The sequence below is a fragment of the Mauremys mutica genome, chromosome 8, assembly GCF_020497125.1.
Source record: "Mauremys mutica isolate MM-2020 ecotype Southern chromosome 8, ASM2049712v1, whole genome shotgun sequence".
Classification (NCBI taxonomy): domain Eukaryota; kingdom Metazoa; phylum Chordata; order Testudines; family Geoemydidae; genus Mauremys; species Mauremys mutica.
The window spans coordinates 1,661,932-1,678,002 of NC_059079.1; the positions used below are offsets into that span (position 1 = coordinate 1,661,932).

Here is a 16,071-nt window from a genome sequence, read left to right on the forward strand (position 1 = left end):
AGGTTTCTTGCATAGTGAACCTCGTCTCAAGGATTCAGCGCAGTCCTCAAGTTACGGTAAGAGATTGCCTTGAACTGATGGACACACATTCACATTGTCTTTGTAGTGCAGCATGCCAGGTTACATCTCCAGGGTCTACAGGGACAGCTTTTAACAGTTTATAAAGCCAGCAAACACAATCCAGGCAGGTTACTGTCTGTTCCCCAGTGGGTTCTACGCTAGTGGAAGGACCCAACCAACACCTGTGCAGGTTTTCCATTTGTTCAGCTTCCTCTACCATGATGATAACATCAGATGCTTTGCTTTTTGGTTTGGGGGGCATTATCTGACACTTCCCAAGGTACAGAGCAAATGGTCGCCACAATAGCAGCTTCTCCACATAAACCCTTTGGAATTGAGTGCAGTCAAAAATGCTTGCCTACGCTTTCTACCTCTTATCAAATAGAAGTCAATAAAGATAATGACAGACAACGTGGCATCCATGTATTATATCAACTGTCAGGGAGGAGCACATCCCATCTCTCTGTGCTGAAGCAAGAAAACTCTGGAACTGGTGCAAAACCAAACATGTAGTCATCTCAGCTTCTACCTCCCAGGTATTCAAAACACCATGGCAGATGACCTCAGCAGACGTTTCTCTCTAAATTACGAATGGAAACTAAACTGCAGAGTCCTTCACATGATATTACCAGCTTGGGGGCTCCCGTAGGTTGATCTGTTTGCCAGGGCAGCCAGTGCAAAATGCATCACATATTGCTCCATAGGATGTCTTGATCCCCTAGCTCTACGAGTCACACTTCTCATCTCATGAACAAAAGGACTTCTCTACACGTATCCATCAACATCATTTCTCTTGAAGAGTCAACAGGATTGGGCCAGAGTCATACTAATTGCACCAATGTGGCCAAGACAAGTCTGGCATCCCTATCTCATCAGTCTTGCCTCTCGTCCTTCATGGAAGCTTCTGATCATTCTTTACCTACTGACTCAAGAAGCAGGTCAAACACTTCAGCCCAGCTTACATATTGTGAGGCTCCAAGCAATGGTTCTCAAGGATAGAGAGGTTTTGTTGCTGAAATGTACTACAAGTTTTATTAAATAGTAAAAAACCATCTACAAGAAATACGTTAGCTCCAGAAATGGAAACGATACCATCTTTGGTGTAACAGTCCATCAGATTTTCCCAACTCACTCTCCTCTTCCTAGGATACTGGATTAGTTGTTGGAATTGAAGACATCAGGTCTTTCTGTGAATTGTGTTAGGGTACGTTTAGCAGCCATACCAGTCTTTCACACATCCATAGGGGATTTTTCTCTCTTCGCTCACTCAGCTGTGGCAAGATTCCTTTGAGATTTGTCAATATCTTCCCACAAATCGGACACCTACCCCTAGCTGGGACCTGAACCTAGTCCTTAATGGCCTTATGAACCATCTGTTTGAATCACTAACTGTGTTTATTACTAGATTTATCTGTGAAGACAGCCTTTCTGGTAGCAATCAGTACTCCCCTAAGGGTAAGAGAATTGGGGGCTTTAATGGCCAACCCCCCATTTATGGTGTTTTTCAGAGAGAAAGTGTTGCTACGGGTCCATCTAAGATTCTTACCTAGAGTCCTCCACTGTTCCTTTTCAGGTGACTCCTGAGCCGTGTCCCCCTTGTGCAGTAACTGGAGTTCTTTGAGGTGTGTCCCCCTGTGGGTCTTACACTACCTGTCCTTCTCCTCCTCCTCTTCAGAGTTGCTCTTATGGGACTTTGTGGTGAAGAAGGAACTCAGGACAGTTCACCCGTGTAGCCCTGATAGCCTTGGCATGGGGCATGTGGATATGTGGGGTGCATGTGTGGGAGAATCGGGCACCACTACCAAAAAATTCTGATTTAAATGTGCAGGGCATAAATTCACCTGAAGTGGAGGGACAAGCATCTTGAAGAACTTCAGTTACTGCACAAGCTGAGTAACCTCTCCTTTTCATCCTTTCCCTTTTTTTTTTGTCAGAAGAATTCTTGTCAATTATTTCTGCCTTCTTTCTCAACTTTCAGTGTCCCTATAAACACAATTCCCTTATTTTGCTTCTTATGGTGCTAATGTTAAAATGGATGTAGAGTGCAGTCCTATGTAGATGGCATTGCAGTCATGTAACTTAGAGATGACAAAGGCATGAATTATGGTGAGAAGGTCTGTATTTGTGATGAAAAGTTGACTGTACTCAAAAACAAAACAATGTGAAACTTTAGAGCCTACAAGTCCACTCAGTCCTATTTCTTCTTCAGCCAATTGCTCAGACAAACAAGTTTGTTTACATTTACTGGGGATACTGCTGCCCGCTTCTTATTTACAATGTTACCAGAAAGTGAGAACAGGAGTTCGCATGGGACTTTTGTAGCCGGCATTGCCAGGTATTTACGTGCCAGATATGTTCCACATTTGTATGCCCCTTCATGCTGGCCACCATTTCAGAGGACATGCTTCCATGCTGATGACGCTCGTTAAAAAAGCAATGTGTTAATTAAATTTGTGACTGAACTCCTTGGGGAAGAATCCTATGTCTCTAGTTCTGTTTTACCTGCATTCTGCCATATATTTCATTTTATAGCAGTCTCAGATGATGACCTAGCACATGTGATTCATATTAAGAACACTTTCACTACAGATTTGACAAAACACAAAGAAGGTACCAATGTGAGATTTCTAAAGATAGCTACAGCACCCGACCCAAGGTTTAAGAATCGGAAGTGCCTTCCAAAATCTGAGAAGGATGAGGTGTGGGGCATGCTTTCAGAAGTCTTAAAGAGGAACACTTTGATGCAGAAACTACAGAACCTGAACCATCAAAAAAGAAAATCAACCTTCTGCTGATGACATCTGACTCGGATTATGAAAATGAGCGTGTGTTGGTCCGCACTGCTTTGGAATGTTATCGAGCAGAACCTGTCATCAGCATGGACGCATGTCCTCTCGTGTGGTGGCTGAAGCATGAAGGGATATATGAATCTTTAGCGCATCTGGCACATAAATATCTTGCGACGCCAGCTGCAATGGTGCCATGCGACAGCCTGTTCTCACTTTCAGGTGACATTATGAACAAGAAGCGGGCAGCGTTATCTCCTGCAAATGTAAACAAACTTGTTTGTCTGAGCAATTGGCTAAACATGGAAGTATGACTGAGTGGACTTGTTGGCTCTAAAGTTTTACATTGTTTTATTTTTGAATGCAGTTATTTTTTGTACATAACTCTACATTTGTAAGTTCAACTTTCATGATAAAGAGATTGCACTACAATATTTGTATTAGGTGAATTGAAAAGCAGTAGAAATATTTGTATTAAAAATATAAAGTGAGCACTGTACACTTTGTATTCGGTGTTGTAATTGAAATCAATATATTTGAAAATGTAGAAAACATCCAAAATATTTAAATAAATGGTATTCCATTATTGTTTAACAGTGTGATTAATCGCAATTAATGTTTCTAATCACTTGACAGCCCTAATAAGTATGTATATGGGGAACACACATTTAATAATGGAGTCTGCAATCTAGCAGCAAAAGGTCTAACACAATCTAATGGCTGGAAGTTGAAGCTAGACAAACTCAGACTGGAAATAAGGACTAAATTTTTGACAGTGAGAGTAGTTAACCATTGGAACCAGTTTACCAAGGGTCATGGTGGATTCTCCATCCGTGACCATTTTAAAATCAAGATTGGATGTTTTTCTGAAAGCTCTGCTCTTGGAATTCTTATAGGGCAGTTCTCTGACCTGTGTTACACAGGAGGTCAGACTAGATGATCACAATGGTCCCTTTGGCCTTGCAATATATGAATCTGAGCATTTTTAATCCAATTTTCTGAACAAAGGCTGCATTGTTGTCAGGTGGTGAACATAAGCATCACCTAAGGTGCCCAGTGTAGATAATAGACAAGATTTTAAAGCAAGCAGCAAAAAATAGTAAGCTCAGATAATACCATGCACCATGTTTTCTGCTGCCTCATAAAGACCGTCTTATAAAGTGCTCTGTGAATGAGGCCATATCTTGTTTCATAGCAAAGGAAAATAATGACAGAAGAAAGGAAATCCATGTTTGATCCCCAAAGAAGCAACTGATTCAGAAGTTACCTCTAAGTATAAGGTCATCCCAGAGGAGGTACCTGTTTGTTCATTTTAATGCTCTTACTCACCTAGTAATCAGTGCACCCTTTTGTTATATAGCTGTCTGGTTACTGATGTCACCCAGATTTAAACCAGATAACTGTGTGTGAATTCAATTGATGAATTACGTGTGTACTCCCTGCCCTCTTGTACAGCTTCTTCTTATAGAGGAAGGATTGTAGTCTGATTTAAGCAAAGGCTTTAATTCTGTGCCAGGATTTTGGATCTTGTTGAAAAATCATAAAACACGTTTATATAGTTAAATTGTATTCACTTGGATAACCTCATGGGATACATATCTCAGTTTTGTGGAGGTCTCGAGGGGACTGAGGGACAGCAGTCATACAATCTTACTCCAAGATGTTTCTTTGACATGGCCCATGTTCTGTGTTAGACAGCATTAGAAATAATTATCAATGAGCATCTTTGTAACAGTTTCTTAAAATTTGAAAACTATGGTGACTGATGTTAATGTGGTCTAATAAATATGTCCCCAATGGGATTAAAATGTAAAATTCCTATTTCAAGGGCTCTGTAAAAGGCTAACCCAATGTGAGTAGAGTCGGGGAGATAAACAAGTGCTAAATGATTTGCGATAGCAGCTGCGGTTGGCTTATGCGTGCTGTTCTGCCTCTGGCACTCTGGAACATGAGTTTTATGACTGCTAAGAAATGTTAACTGCTTTGCCCCTCAGGCATCAGCAGTTCTGGATATTTTTGTGGTTTTCCTAATTGACAGCTCAAACATCCGCTACACTGCACCCACTGGGCACCGTACATGAGTCAAATGCACTGAACACTTCAGCCTATTAATTCTTTTACAGGAATTGTGTGGATGATGGCATTTTAATTTGATAATGAAGGCAACAGTATAGAAGCAGCATGGGGGAAAATCTGCATGTTTTGTGAGAAGGGGATTTTTGTGTGAATTCTGGGATCATTTTCAAGTTGATCACTGTGGTTTAAATAGTTATGTCAGTCGTTAGCTACTCAAACTGTATGCCAGTAATGACTCTCTACCATGGTGGCTACAGATATATTCCAGTTGCTTTCAATTTCATGTCAACTTTGCTGACAGCATTTGGTAGTGGTCCAGAGGCAGGTATTATAGTGCCTATGTGTGAGACAAGGAGGAAGTAGGGAGTACTAGTTCAGGAGACACTGTTATTCAGTAGTTAGTGCAGGGATTTTAATCAAGACTCTAGGATAAATTCCTGCTTCTCATTGATTCAGTGTTTTGAAGTCATATAATTCAGTGGGCAAGTCATATAATTCCTGTATATTTGAGGGTAGCATAAAAAAGGTCAATTCATTTATTCATGCCTGAATATCACTGATATCATGACAGAATTCTAAGCTCTTACACAGTTGCCGTAGAGTTGAGCGCCAGGGCTGTCTCCGACCGTGGCAGAGATCATCGTATCTCACTGGAAACCACTGCCCACCATAAAACTGGACAGCCCCCAGACAATAGCCGCCTCAGTCTACCTCCTGCAATGGGTGCTTGTAGCTTAGAGTTTTATAACTTGACAAGAGGACTGTAACCAATGCACCAGGCAAATCAAGTAAAAGAAAGAAAACATCCTTAAAGATAGAAAGCTGGAACATTTGCACCATGACAGCTGTATTATCTGAACACCTTGAACAGATCAACGATGCATGTGAAACTGTTGTGATTAGTGATGAGCTGAAACAACTCAATATGGATATCGCATCCCTCCAAGAAACACGGCTAGCATCAAGCAGATTTCTCAGAGAAAAAGACTACACGTTTTTCTGGCAGGGGATAAGTGCAGAAGAAACGCGAGAGCGCAAAGTGGTATTTGCCATCAAGAGCTTACTTCTGGGGATGGTTGAGCCACATACAGATGGATCAGAAAGAATTTTGGCACTATGCTTGTTCACATCTGAGGGCCCAGTCAACCTTGTGAGTGTTTATGCCCCAACACTCTTTTCATCTTCTGACATCAAGGACCAGTTCTGCGACTAGTTGAACACCACCATCAGCAAGATTCCAAAACACAAATATGTTTTTCTGCTAGGGGACTTTAATGCAAGTGTGAGAGTTGAAGCATGGGCCACCTATCTTGGTCAACACGGAACTGGTAAGATGAATGGAAACGGTCAGAGACTGCTAGAATTTTGTTCCTATTACAATCTCTGTGTAACAAACTCATTCTTCCAGATAAAGCCACAACACAAAGTGTCTTGGAAACATCCCAGATCTGGCCACTGGCACCAACTGGATCTTATCATCACAAGGCATATCAACCTTAACATCCTCCTCATTACCTGCAATTATCAAAGTGCTGATTGCGCCACAGACCACTCTCTGGTACACAGCAAAGTCAGACTTAAACCAAAGAAAATACACAGATCTAAAGTAAAAAGATTTCTCATATTAACATCAGTGCCATAGCGGACCAAGAAAAGTCACAGGAGTACAAGAACATACTACAACAAGCCCTTGACACCAGTGATTGTGCCACAAGCACCCAGCTGAAGTGGGAGCAACTGAAGAATACAATCTACGATGCAGCTCTGTCAGCCTTGGGAAGAAGGAAACAAGACCAACGACTGGTTTAACGGCATATTCCGGTGTGTTGACACCAGTCAGAGGCCAAATGCATAGCTCAAACCAACTACAAGAAAGTCCCAAATGAAAAAGCCTTACAAGCACCGAGAGTGGCAAGAACCATGGTACAACAAACTGCTCGACGCTGCACCAATTACTGTTGGCTGCACTTATGTGTAAGCATCCAAGTAGCAGCTGATGGAGGCAACATCAGAAACATGTATGACGAGATCAAGAAAGCCTTGGGTCCAACTTAAAAAAAGACAGCCCCATTGAAATCAACAACCGGGGAAATAATCAACGACTGCACCAAGCAGATGGATCGCTGGGTAGAACACTACTCTGAGCTTTACTCTTGTGAAAATATTGTTATGGATGCAGCCATCAGCGCCATCAAAAGCCTACCTTTTATGAACCAACTCGACAATGAACCAACCGTTGAGGAGCTTAGCTTTGCCATAGATGGCCTCTCCAATGGAAAAGCCCCTGGAAAATACTGCATACCGTCCGAGGTCATAAATGCGGAAAATCTATTCTACTGCAACATCTTCATGGTTGCTCTGCCTGTGCTGGAAAGAAGGCGAAGTACCACAAGAAATGAGATGCCAACATCATCACTCTCTCTATAAAAACAAGGGTGACAGGAGCGACTGTAACAACTATCATGGCATTTCCCTTCTTAGCATTCTGGGAAAAGCCTTTGCCCGAGTTGCCCTCAACAGACTTCAGACCCTTGCAGACAGAATCTATCCTGAATCACAGTGCGGCTTTCAGAGCAGAAAGGTCTACTATCGACATGATCTTCTCACAGAGATAACTACAAGAGAAATGCAGAGAACAAAAGAAGCCCCTCTACATAGCCTTCATCGATCTCACAGAGGCTTTTGACTTTTTGTCAGTAGAAGTGGACTATTCACGCTTCTAGAAAAGATTGGATGTCCCCCCAAGCTCTTAAGCATGATTCAATCCTTCCATGAAAAGATGTACGGCACAGTCCAATATGACGGCTCAGTGTCTGAGGCTTCCCAGATTCGTAGCGGAGTTAATCAAGGCCATGTACTTGCCCCAACTCTTTTTGGGATCTTCTCCTCCCTGCTACTGAAACAAGCTTTTGATTACTGAACTGAGGGACTCTACTTGCACGCAAGATCTGATGGAAAGCTATTCAATCTTGCAAGACTCAGAAGACTCGGGAGGCCCTTATCCAACGCCTCCTCTTTTTGCTAATGACACAGCAGTGGCACCCCACACAGAAGCTCATCTTCAAAGCCTAATGGATAGTTTTCCAAAGCCTGCCAATACTGCGGGCTTACTATAAGCCTAAAAAAGATGAACATAGTTTGCCAAGGAGTTGAGGAAGCACCCTCCATCAAGAGCAACAACTGTGAATGTGAAATGGTGAATGAAATAACATACCAGGGGTCCACTATTGCAGTCGATCTTTCACTTGAAACCGAACTCAACATCCGCATTGGAAAAGCCACCTCAACAATGTCTAGACTTAACAAGAGGGTATGACAAAACAACAAACTGACAGACCCACAAAGATCTGCATGTATGGCGCATGTGTTATCAGCACGCTTTTGTATGGGAGTGAGACAGGGACTTTATACTCTCATCAGGAAAAGAGGCTCAACGGCTTTCATTGCCTTTGTTGAATCTTTGGAATCTCCTGTAGGGACAGAGTCACCAACACTGAGGTGCTCAAGGGCAGCATACAAACACTCCTCAAACAGACACCTGTGCTGGCTTGGGCATGTGTGCTGAATGAATGATGGGTACATACCAAAGGACATCCTCTATGGTGAACTGGCATCTAGTAAAAAACTCAAAGGATGCCCAAAATTGTGTTTTCAAGGATGTGTGCAAGTGAGACCTCAAAGAAATGGACATGGATGTGGACAAATGGGAATATCACACTCAAGACCACAGCCTTTGGAAACAAGAGCTTAACAAAGGTGTCTGGAGTTCCGAGAGGAAGCCATCCAGTTTAGCAGAGGAGAAAAGAGCTTGCAGAAGGCAAAGCCCAAAGGTCAAAACGTCACCTTTAAATGTGACAGATGCAGCAGAGATTGTTCCCCTCAAGTGGGTCTCTTCAGCCATGTTCGCGGCTGCCAGAAAGCCAACTGAGTAAATTCTTTACCTCTCAAGGATGCATACCCATGGTCTCTTGAGACTGAAGGATGCCTACTACTATTACATGACACAATTGTGAGAAGTCTTTTCAATCCATTACTAACTTTCCATCCATCTTTTCACTGGTTGACCCCTACTGTCATGACCCTCCACCATTCCTTCCATAGTAACTTTCTTCAGGTTATTTCCATCTCTACTCCTAGTGTGACCAAAGTACGTAAGTTTCCATCTGTTGATTTCTGGCATCAGTTTTCTCTCCAATAATATTTATAATGTAGGCATTTTTCTTTTTTTCATCCAGGAGATACCTTAGAATGTTTGCTAGCACCACATTTCAAAAGCTTCAGTTTTCTTCTTGTCAGAAGCATTAACTTCCCATGATTCACATCCATAAATTCTGCACATATGTTAAAGAGGCTTGGGGACAAAACACACCCTTGTCTCACACCCTGGCCAGTGGAGAACCACTCGCTATGATTGAATTCAATGAAAGTCTCTACCACCACCACCAGACCATGGTGTGAATAGCAGATTAACATAGTATTACAGTAAACCGGAAACAGCAGATTAGCAGTCTCAGCCATAGGTTTGGAATACCTAGACTCCCTGGAATGCCAGGTTCAAATCCTGGCAGGGATGACTCAGCTTTTTCTACTGACATAAGTGAATTCTACATTATGCAGTTTGATGCCAAGGTCTGTTGGAGAAAACCTTAACAAATTGAAGGGCTTTCTGTCCTGTAAGTACTTTACTGTCTGAACAGTGAAGATCCAGTGTCACTTCAGAGTTAGAGTTTGCCTAGTGCATCTCAAATTTTACCCTCTTTCCTATACATACACACATCCTTACACACTTTACAGTGTGCTGTGGTCTGGCTGACTGGCATATCACGCTCCAACTTCTGGCTGCATTTTAGTGGTTCTGGGGTCTTTTGAGTTAAGAAGAGCCTCTTTCTGTATATGTAAAATATTTACCTCTCTCACAGAGGTGTCTGAGTTATTTGATGTTTGTAAACTACTTTGAGTTCCTTGATTGGACAGCACTGTCCAAGTCCACACAATCATCATCATTGATTAGTAGCACTGCTCTCTGTTTGACAGGAGCCAGGCAGTCTTGGTGACCCAATTATTTATTTAGGGTGGGATTTTTCAAAATCAAAGGAAGTGAAGAACACAAACCCCATTGAAAGTCACAGTGGGACTTGTGCTGCTAACTCCTTAGGCACTTTTTAAAATCCCACCTTTACTGTTTTCCTTTGTATGATGATAGCACCAAGCAGGAGAGGGACCCTGTTGTACTAGGCCCAGCATACAGACATAGTAAGGTGTGGCAAAGTTCCTCCTCTCCTCTAGTAGGTCCTGCGCTTATTGGCGGATTTCCTCCCCTCAGTGGTCTTCCCCTTGGATGAAACCCACAGTCTGGATCAACTCCTCCTATGTCTGATTAGGAGTAGCGAGGCTTGGGGGGGAACCCGGGCCCGCCCTCTACTCCGGGTTCCAGCCCAGGGCCCTGTGAATTGCAGCAGTCTCTATAGTGCTACTTGTAACCGCTGCTTGACCGCTACAACTCCCTGGGCTACTTCCCCATAGCCTCCTTCAAGCACCTTCTTTATCCTCACCATAGGATCCTCCTGGTGTCTGATACTGCTTGATTGTATGGTGTTTCCTCAATCCTCCAGTAGTACCCCCTCTCAATTCTTAGTTCCTTGTGTCTCTGGCTCCCAGCTCCTCATACGCACTTCCTTCCTCTGGCTCCTCCTCCCTTGACTGGAGTGAGCTCCCCTTTTTATACCAGGTGCCCTGATTAGCCTGCCCTGATTGGCTGCAGGTGCTCCAATCAATGTAGCTCTCTCTGGTGCCTTCTAGAAAGTTCTTAATTGGCCCCAGGTGCCTTAATTACCCTGGAGCAACTGCCATTTTGGTTCCCATGGTACTAGGGATTTGCTTAGCCTGGGGCTAACATACCTGTTCCTCAAAAAGAACAGGAGTACTTGTGGCACCTTAAAGACTAACACATTTATTTTAGCATGAGCTTTCGTGAGCTGCAGCTCACTTCTTCGGATGCATAGAATGGAACACACAGACGGGAAATTTATACATACAGAGAACATGAAAAGGTGGAAGTATGCATACCAACAGGCAGAGTCTAATCAATTGAGATGAGCTATTGTTAGCAGGAGGAAAAAAAACTTTTTGAAGTGATAATTAAGATGGCCCATAGAAGGTGTGAGGAGAACTTAACATAGGGAAATAGATTCAATTGGTGTAATGACCCAACCATTCCCAGTCTTTGTTTAGGCCACAGTTAATAGTATCTAGTTTGCATATTAATTCAAGTTCAGCAGTTTCGGGATGTCCGGGATGGAAGCTGGAGGTATGACCACCCTATACCGGAAACCCACTGACCGCTATACTTACTTACATGCCTCCAGCTTCCATCCCGGACACACCACACGATCCATTGTCTACAGCCAAGCTCTAAGATACAACCGTATTTGCTCCAATCCCTCAGACAGAGATAAACACCTACAAGATCTCTATCAAGCATTCTTAAACCTACAATACCCACCTGCTGAAGTGAAAAAACAGATTGACAGAGCCAGAAGAGTACCCAGAAGCCACCTACTACAGGACAGGCCTAAAAAAGAAAACAGAACACCACTAGCCATCACCTACAGCCCCCAACTAAAACCTCTCCAGCGCATCATCAAAGATTTACAACCTATCCTTAAAGATGATCCCTCACTCTCACAGATCTTGGGAGACAGGCCAGTCCTCGCTTATAGACAGCCTCCCAACCTGAAGCAAATACTCACCAGCAACCGCACACCATACAACCTAAACACTAACCCAGGAACCTATCCTTGCAACAAAGCCCGATGCCAGCTCTGTCCACATATCCATTCAAGTGACACCATCATAGGACCTAATCACATCAGACACGCCATCAGGGGCTCGTACACCTGCACATCTACCAACGTGATATATGCCATCATGTGCCAGCAATGCCCCTCTGCCATGTACATTAGCCAAACCGGACAGTCTCTACGCAAAAGAATAAATGGACACAAATCTGACATCAGGAATCATAACATTCAAAAACCAGTGGGAGAACACTTCAACCTCTCTAACCACTCAGTGACAGACTTGAAGGTGGCAATTTTGCAACAAAAAAACTTTAAAAACAGACTCCAAAGAGAAACTGCTGAACTTGAATTAATATGCAAACTAGATACTATTAACTGTGGCCTAAACAAAGACTGGGAATGGTTGGGTCATTACATCAATTGAATCTATTTCCCTATGTTAAGTTCTCCTCACACCTTCTATGGGCCATCTTAATTATCACTTCAAAAAGTTTTTTTTCTCCTGCTGATGATAGCTCATCTCAATTGATTAGACTCTGCCTGTTGGTATGCATACTTCCACCTTTTCATGTTCTCTGTATGTATAAATTTCCCCTGTCTGTGTGTTCCATTCTATGCATCCGAAGAAGTGAGCTGCAGCTCACGAAAGCTCATGCTAAAATAAATTTGTTAGTCTTTAAGGTGCCACAAGTACTCCTGTTCTTTTTGCGGATACAGACTAACACGGCTGCTACTCTGATACCTGTTCCTGAGTACTTTCCTGTAGCCATCCGGCCTTGCTCCATCACAAAGGATAGTCCCTACTTGGAAGAGTTTACAACATAAATAGACAAGACTGCGAAAGGAAGTATTATTACTTTCATTTTCTAGATGAGGAACAGATGGATTAAGTAATTTGAATTAAGATCTGGCAGATCTGAGAATTGGCCCCATATCTCCAGTGTTTTCAACCTGTGCCTTAACCACGAGCCTATGAAGGTTCTAAGAAAGAAAATTCCCAAGTAGGAATAACTTTTCCTTTTCTCCAACTCCCATCTGTTCCCAAATGTGTATAAGCTACATTGCTTAGATGTAAACAGCTCTTCTTATTAAATCAACAGAAGGAAGCTGTTCCTTAAAATGCAGATTTCTCTGTAGCATATATGGGTGTTCCCTTGCCATGAGAGATTATGTTGTGATAAATGGGCCTACAAATTTCCACTAATTGTTCAACTGTAAAAAGTGAGAGAAAGTTCATAAAGTGCCACAATAAGTGATCACAACAAATGTTGATGAGAAAAGACACAAAAAAGAGAGAGACTGAATTAGTCCAAACAGAAAGGGCTGTACTGATTCCACTCAAGGACTGTGTTAAGATGACTGGTAAACAAGAGTAGTAGAGGAATGGAAATCAATGAACCAAAATTGGTGTGTTTAAAATTTGTCTATTGGAGGTCAAAATAATAAGAGGATGGAGTATTATGCCCAACACCCCTTTCTGGGGTTCTTAAAAAGAGAAGACTTTTGGGAAAAATTAGCACAAGAAGCATCTGTCTGCCAATAATTGCTGGAGCCAACTTTATCGTCATGGCTGCCATCCCTACTGTCTCCTCGGACCTGGGACCTTCTTCATGCTAATCCTAAAAGATGTCCTGATCAGACTGGGTCAGAGAGAGGGTGCCCAGATGACATCGCCACCAGCTCCATCTAAATCTTACATGCCACCTGCGATGTGAGACTTTCTCTTCTCGTCACTCACTCACATATACACACATATACCCACCTCTCCCCCACACTGTGCCATGTTTGTCTTCTTTTCCTTCCCCACCTTATTTCTTCTCTTTCCTAGCCTCGTTTTTCCTTCTGTATAATAAGTGTCTGGCTTAGTCAGCCTAGACTGTGTATTTTGCCACACTGCTGTGAGCCCGTGATCATAAAAGAGGCGGCTAAATGCAATATCATAAACAGCCTGATGCTGATACCAGTTTTCCAGGTCTCGGAGTGTCTGGTAAGACTGTGGGCTGGGCTGCTGTTTCTCCAGCAGTGAGGTTGCAAGAGTCAATATCAGAGACAGAAGCTTCATTTTGTATCTCTGCTGGTCTTTTCTCTCCCCCTTCCATGTGTGCGTTTGTCTTGTTTTGTCTTCTAGGAAACAGGATCAGACTTTAACAACAACAGCTCCAGCCTGTTTTAATGAATGTCTTCTCTTTTCCCCAAAAAGGATAGTTATTGCCATCTTAAGAGACTTTAGAAGGAAAACCCTCCATGTTTGACAGACTCTCTTGGAAGGGAAAGAGAACAAGGAATGTTGTTAAAATGAAAACATTAATTAATACTTTACATTTCAAATGCTTTAACTGTGTTTTCTCCCCCACCCCATGTCTTTAATAAAAGGTTAGAAGGATTTTTAATGGCGTATTTGCTGTGGTACTAAGAAGTCTGTGGTCCCTTAACCTTGTTTAAAACTGTTCAGTGTTGATAGTGACTGGTCATGTTAACACCTTTAACTCTTTGGATCTGCATATTCCAAATGAATACAACAGATCCCAGTGCCAACAGGTGTGGGAGGACAAAATAACTAGAGGCGGGATCCATGTAGGCAATGCTTGGAGAAGAAAGAACAGTTCTGGTGGTAACTGAGATTCTTTGAGAGGACTGTCTGCATGGATCCACACTACTCGCCTTCTCTCGCCACTATTTTAGAAACTTATAAAAATGTCATTGTTGAATAGTTGCTATCAATGGTGCAATATATCTCTGTTGCTGTAGGACCATTTCTCATCAGTTTTTTGTTTGGAATAATTTTTGTGTAGTGGCTCGCATCTAGGTATCTACAGATATCGTAAAAGCACTAATGATTTATGCCTTGCAATATATCTGTAATATGGATGAGTATGATTATCTCCATTTTGCGGATGGGAGCAGAGGCACAGAGAGGTTTGCTCAAGGTCACACAGTAAGTCTGTGGTAAAGTTGTGTACTAGACTCAAATCTCCTCTCTGAGTGCTAAGCTTTAACCACTTAGACTGTGTGTCAGTCACTGCTCTTTTCTTTAGGCTTCTGTATGTGGAGACCCTTGAATTATGTAACCGGCTGTGCTATTAGGCCACTTCCCAATAGAACAAGGGCAGCTCTGTCTATTTGGCTGCCCAAAGGATCCATCCCCTTTAAAGTCTAAACAGTGGCTGATGACTGTAGGCTAGTAGAAATCTGCTTTGTAATTTGATTAAAATGTTTGAAACTTGTCCTGTAAGTAATACTTGCACTGACATCTTACTTCTAGCATGTAGTAGAAAAATAGCCTGAACAAGTTCTCTGTTACCTTTTAATCTTCACTTCCTTTTGGAGAGGCAGACGTCTAAAATAGTATCTGGCTAGCTTTAATTCCTTCCTGGAGCTTCACCTTCCTAAGAGTGTGAAGTCCCTCAATAGAAGTAGTGATTTAGTGGTGTTTCAGATATTTCTGACCCCACCTTGGTTTGATATTCTCCCATATTAGCGTAAAAAAACAAACAAAAAAACTTTTGTTTCTGTTAATATTCTTCATAGCTGTTTTGGAGAAGCATTGTTAAGGAAAAGATTTAAATAATAAAAGGATCAGGGTGACACACTCAGCATTTACATACCCTGGAAAGTCTTGACTCTCATCCTTTTTTCCACAGGCCTCCAGAACTAGCATCAAAGTATGCAAATTTCTCTGAGGGAGTTTGCAAACCTGGGTATGCATCAGCGCTCATGACTTCCATCTTCCCAAAGTAAGTGATCAGTTCCCCAGTGTTTGTAATTTACAGCCCTGCTCTTCCCAAACTGTCTTCCCCCTCTGCATGCAGGATTCTATGTAGGCCTGGCTTAACATGAGTAATTGGCTGTGAGTGAGGCCTCCCATTTACCTCCCTAATCCTGTCTCCCCAGAAATGATCAGCAGGCTGGGAACAGAATATTTGTACTAGCTAAGATAAGGGGGGATACCCAGGGAACCATTTACAGTTGACAAGATGATAATGAATCAGATAAACCTGGAATGTAAGATGAAGTAAAGAGTAAGTCGTGCATGGACAGTGTGTGTTGTACATGGATTAGTTCCTACAAAGCGACCGAGCCAATCCCAGAACATGTGATGCAATGTATAGTAAATACAATGTAATGTACAAATGTATATAAAGGAAGAGGTTTGCTGTGTAGCTTTGGATGTGTGGTATACTCTGTACCCACCCCCTATGCTTTAGCCTGATCAACTCAAGTGTAGTTTGATTGTATGCTAGTAAAGGAGGCTGAGTGACGAGACTGGAATTGAACTGAGTTTGTGGGGAACCAAGTGGAAGAGGTTTCAGGGGAACCTTGTAGGTAGCTTGTCTTGTAGATGGTTGCTG

The 16,071-nt window shown here is 42.4% G+C and overlaps 1 protein-coding gene across 1 annotated transcript in view; it reads left to right on the plus strand.

The window, feature by feature from the left end:
* ST3GAL3 (ST3 beta-galactoside alpha-2,3-sialyltransferase 3) overlaps positions 1-16,071 on the plus strand; it is a 364,281-nt gene that overhangs the window by 154,601 nt on the left and 193,609 nt on the right. The window contains exon 6 of the mRNA XM_045026125.1: positions 15,364-15,456. Coding sequence (XP_044882060.1) covers positions 15,364-15,456 — 93 coding nt within the window. The remainder of the gene's footprint in view (positions 1-15,363; positions 15,457-16,071) is intronic.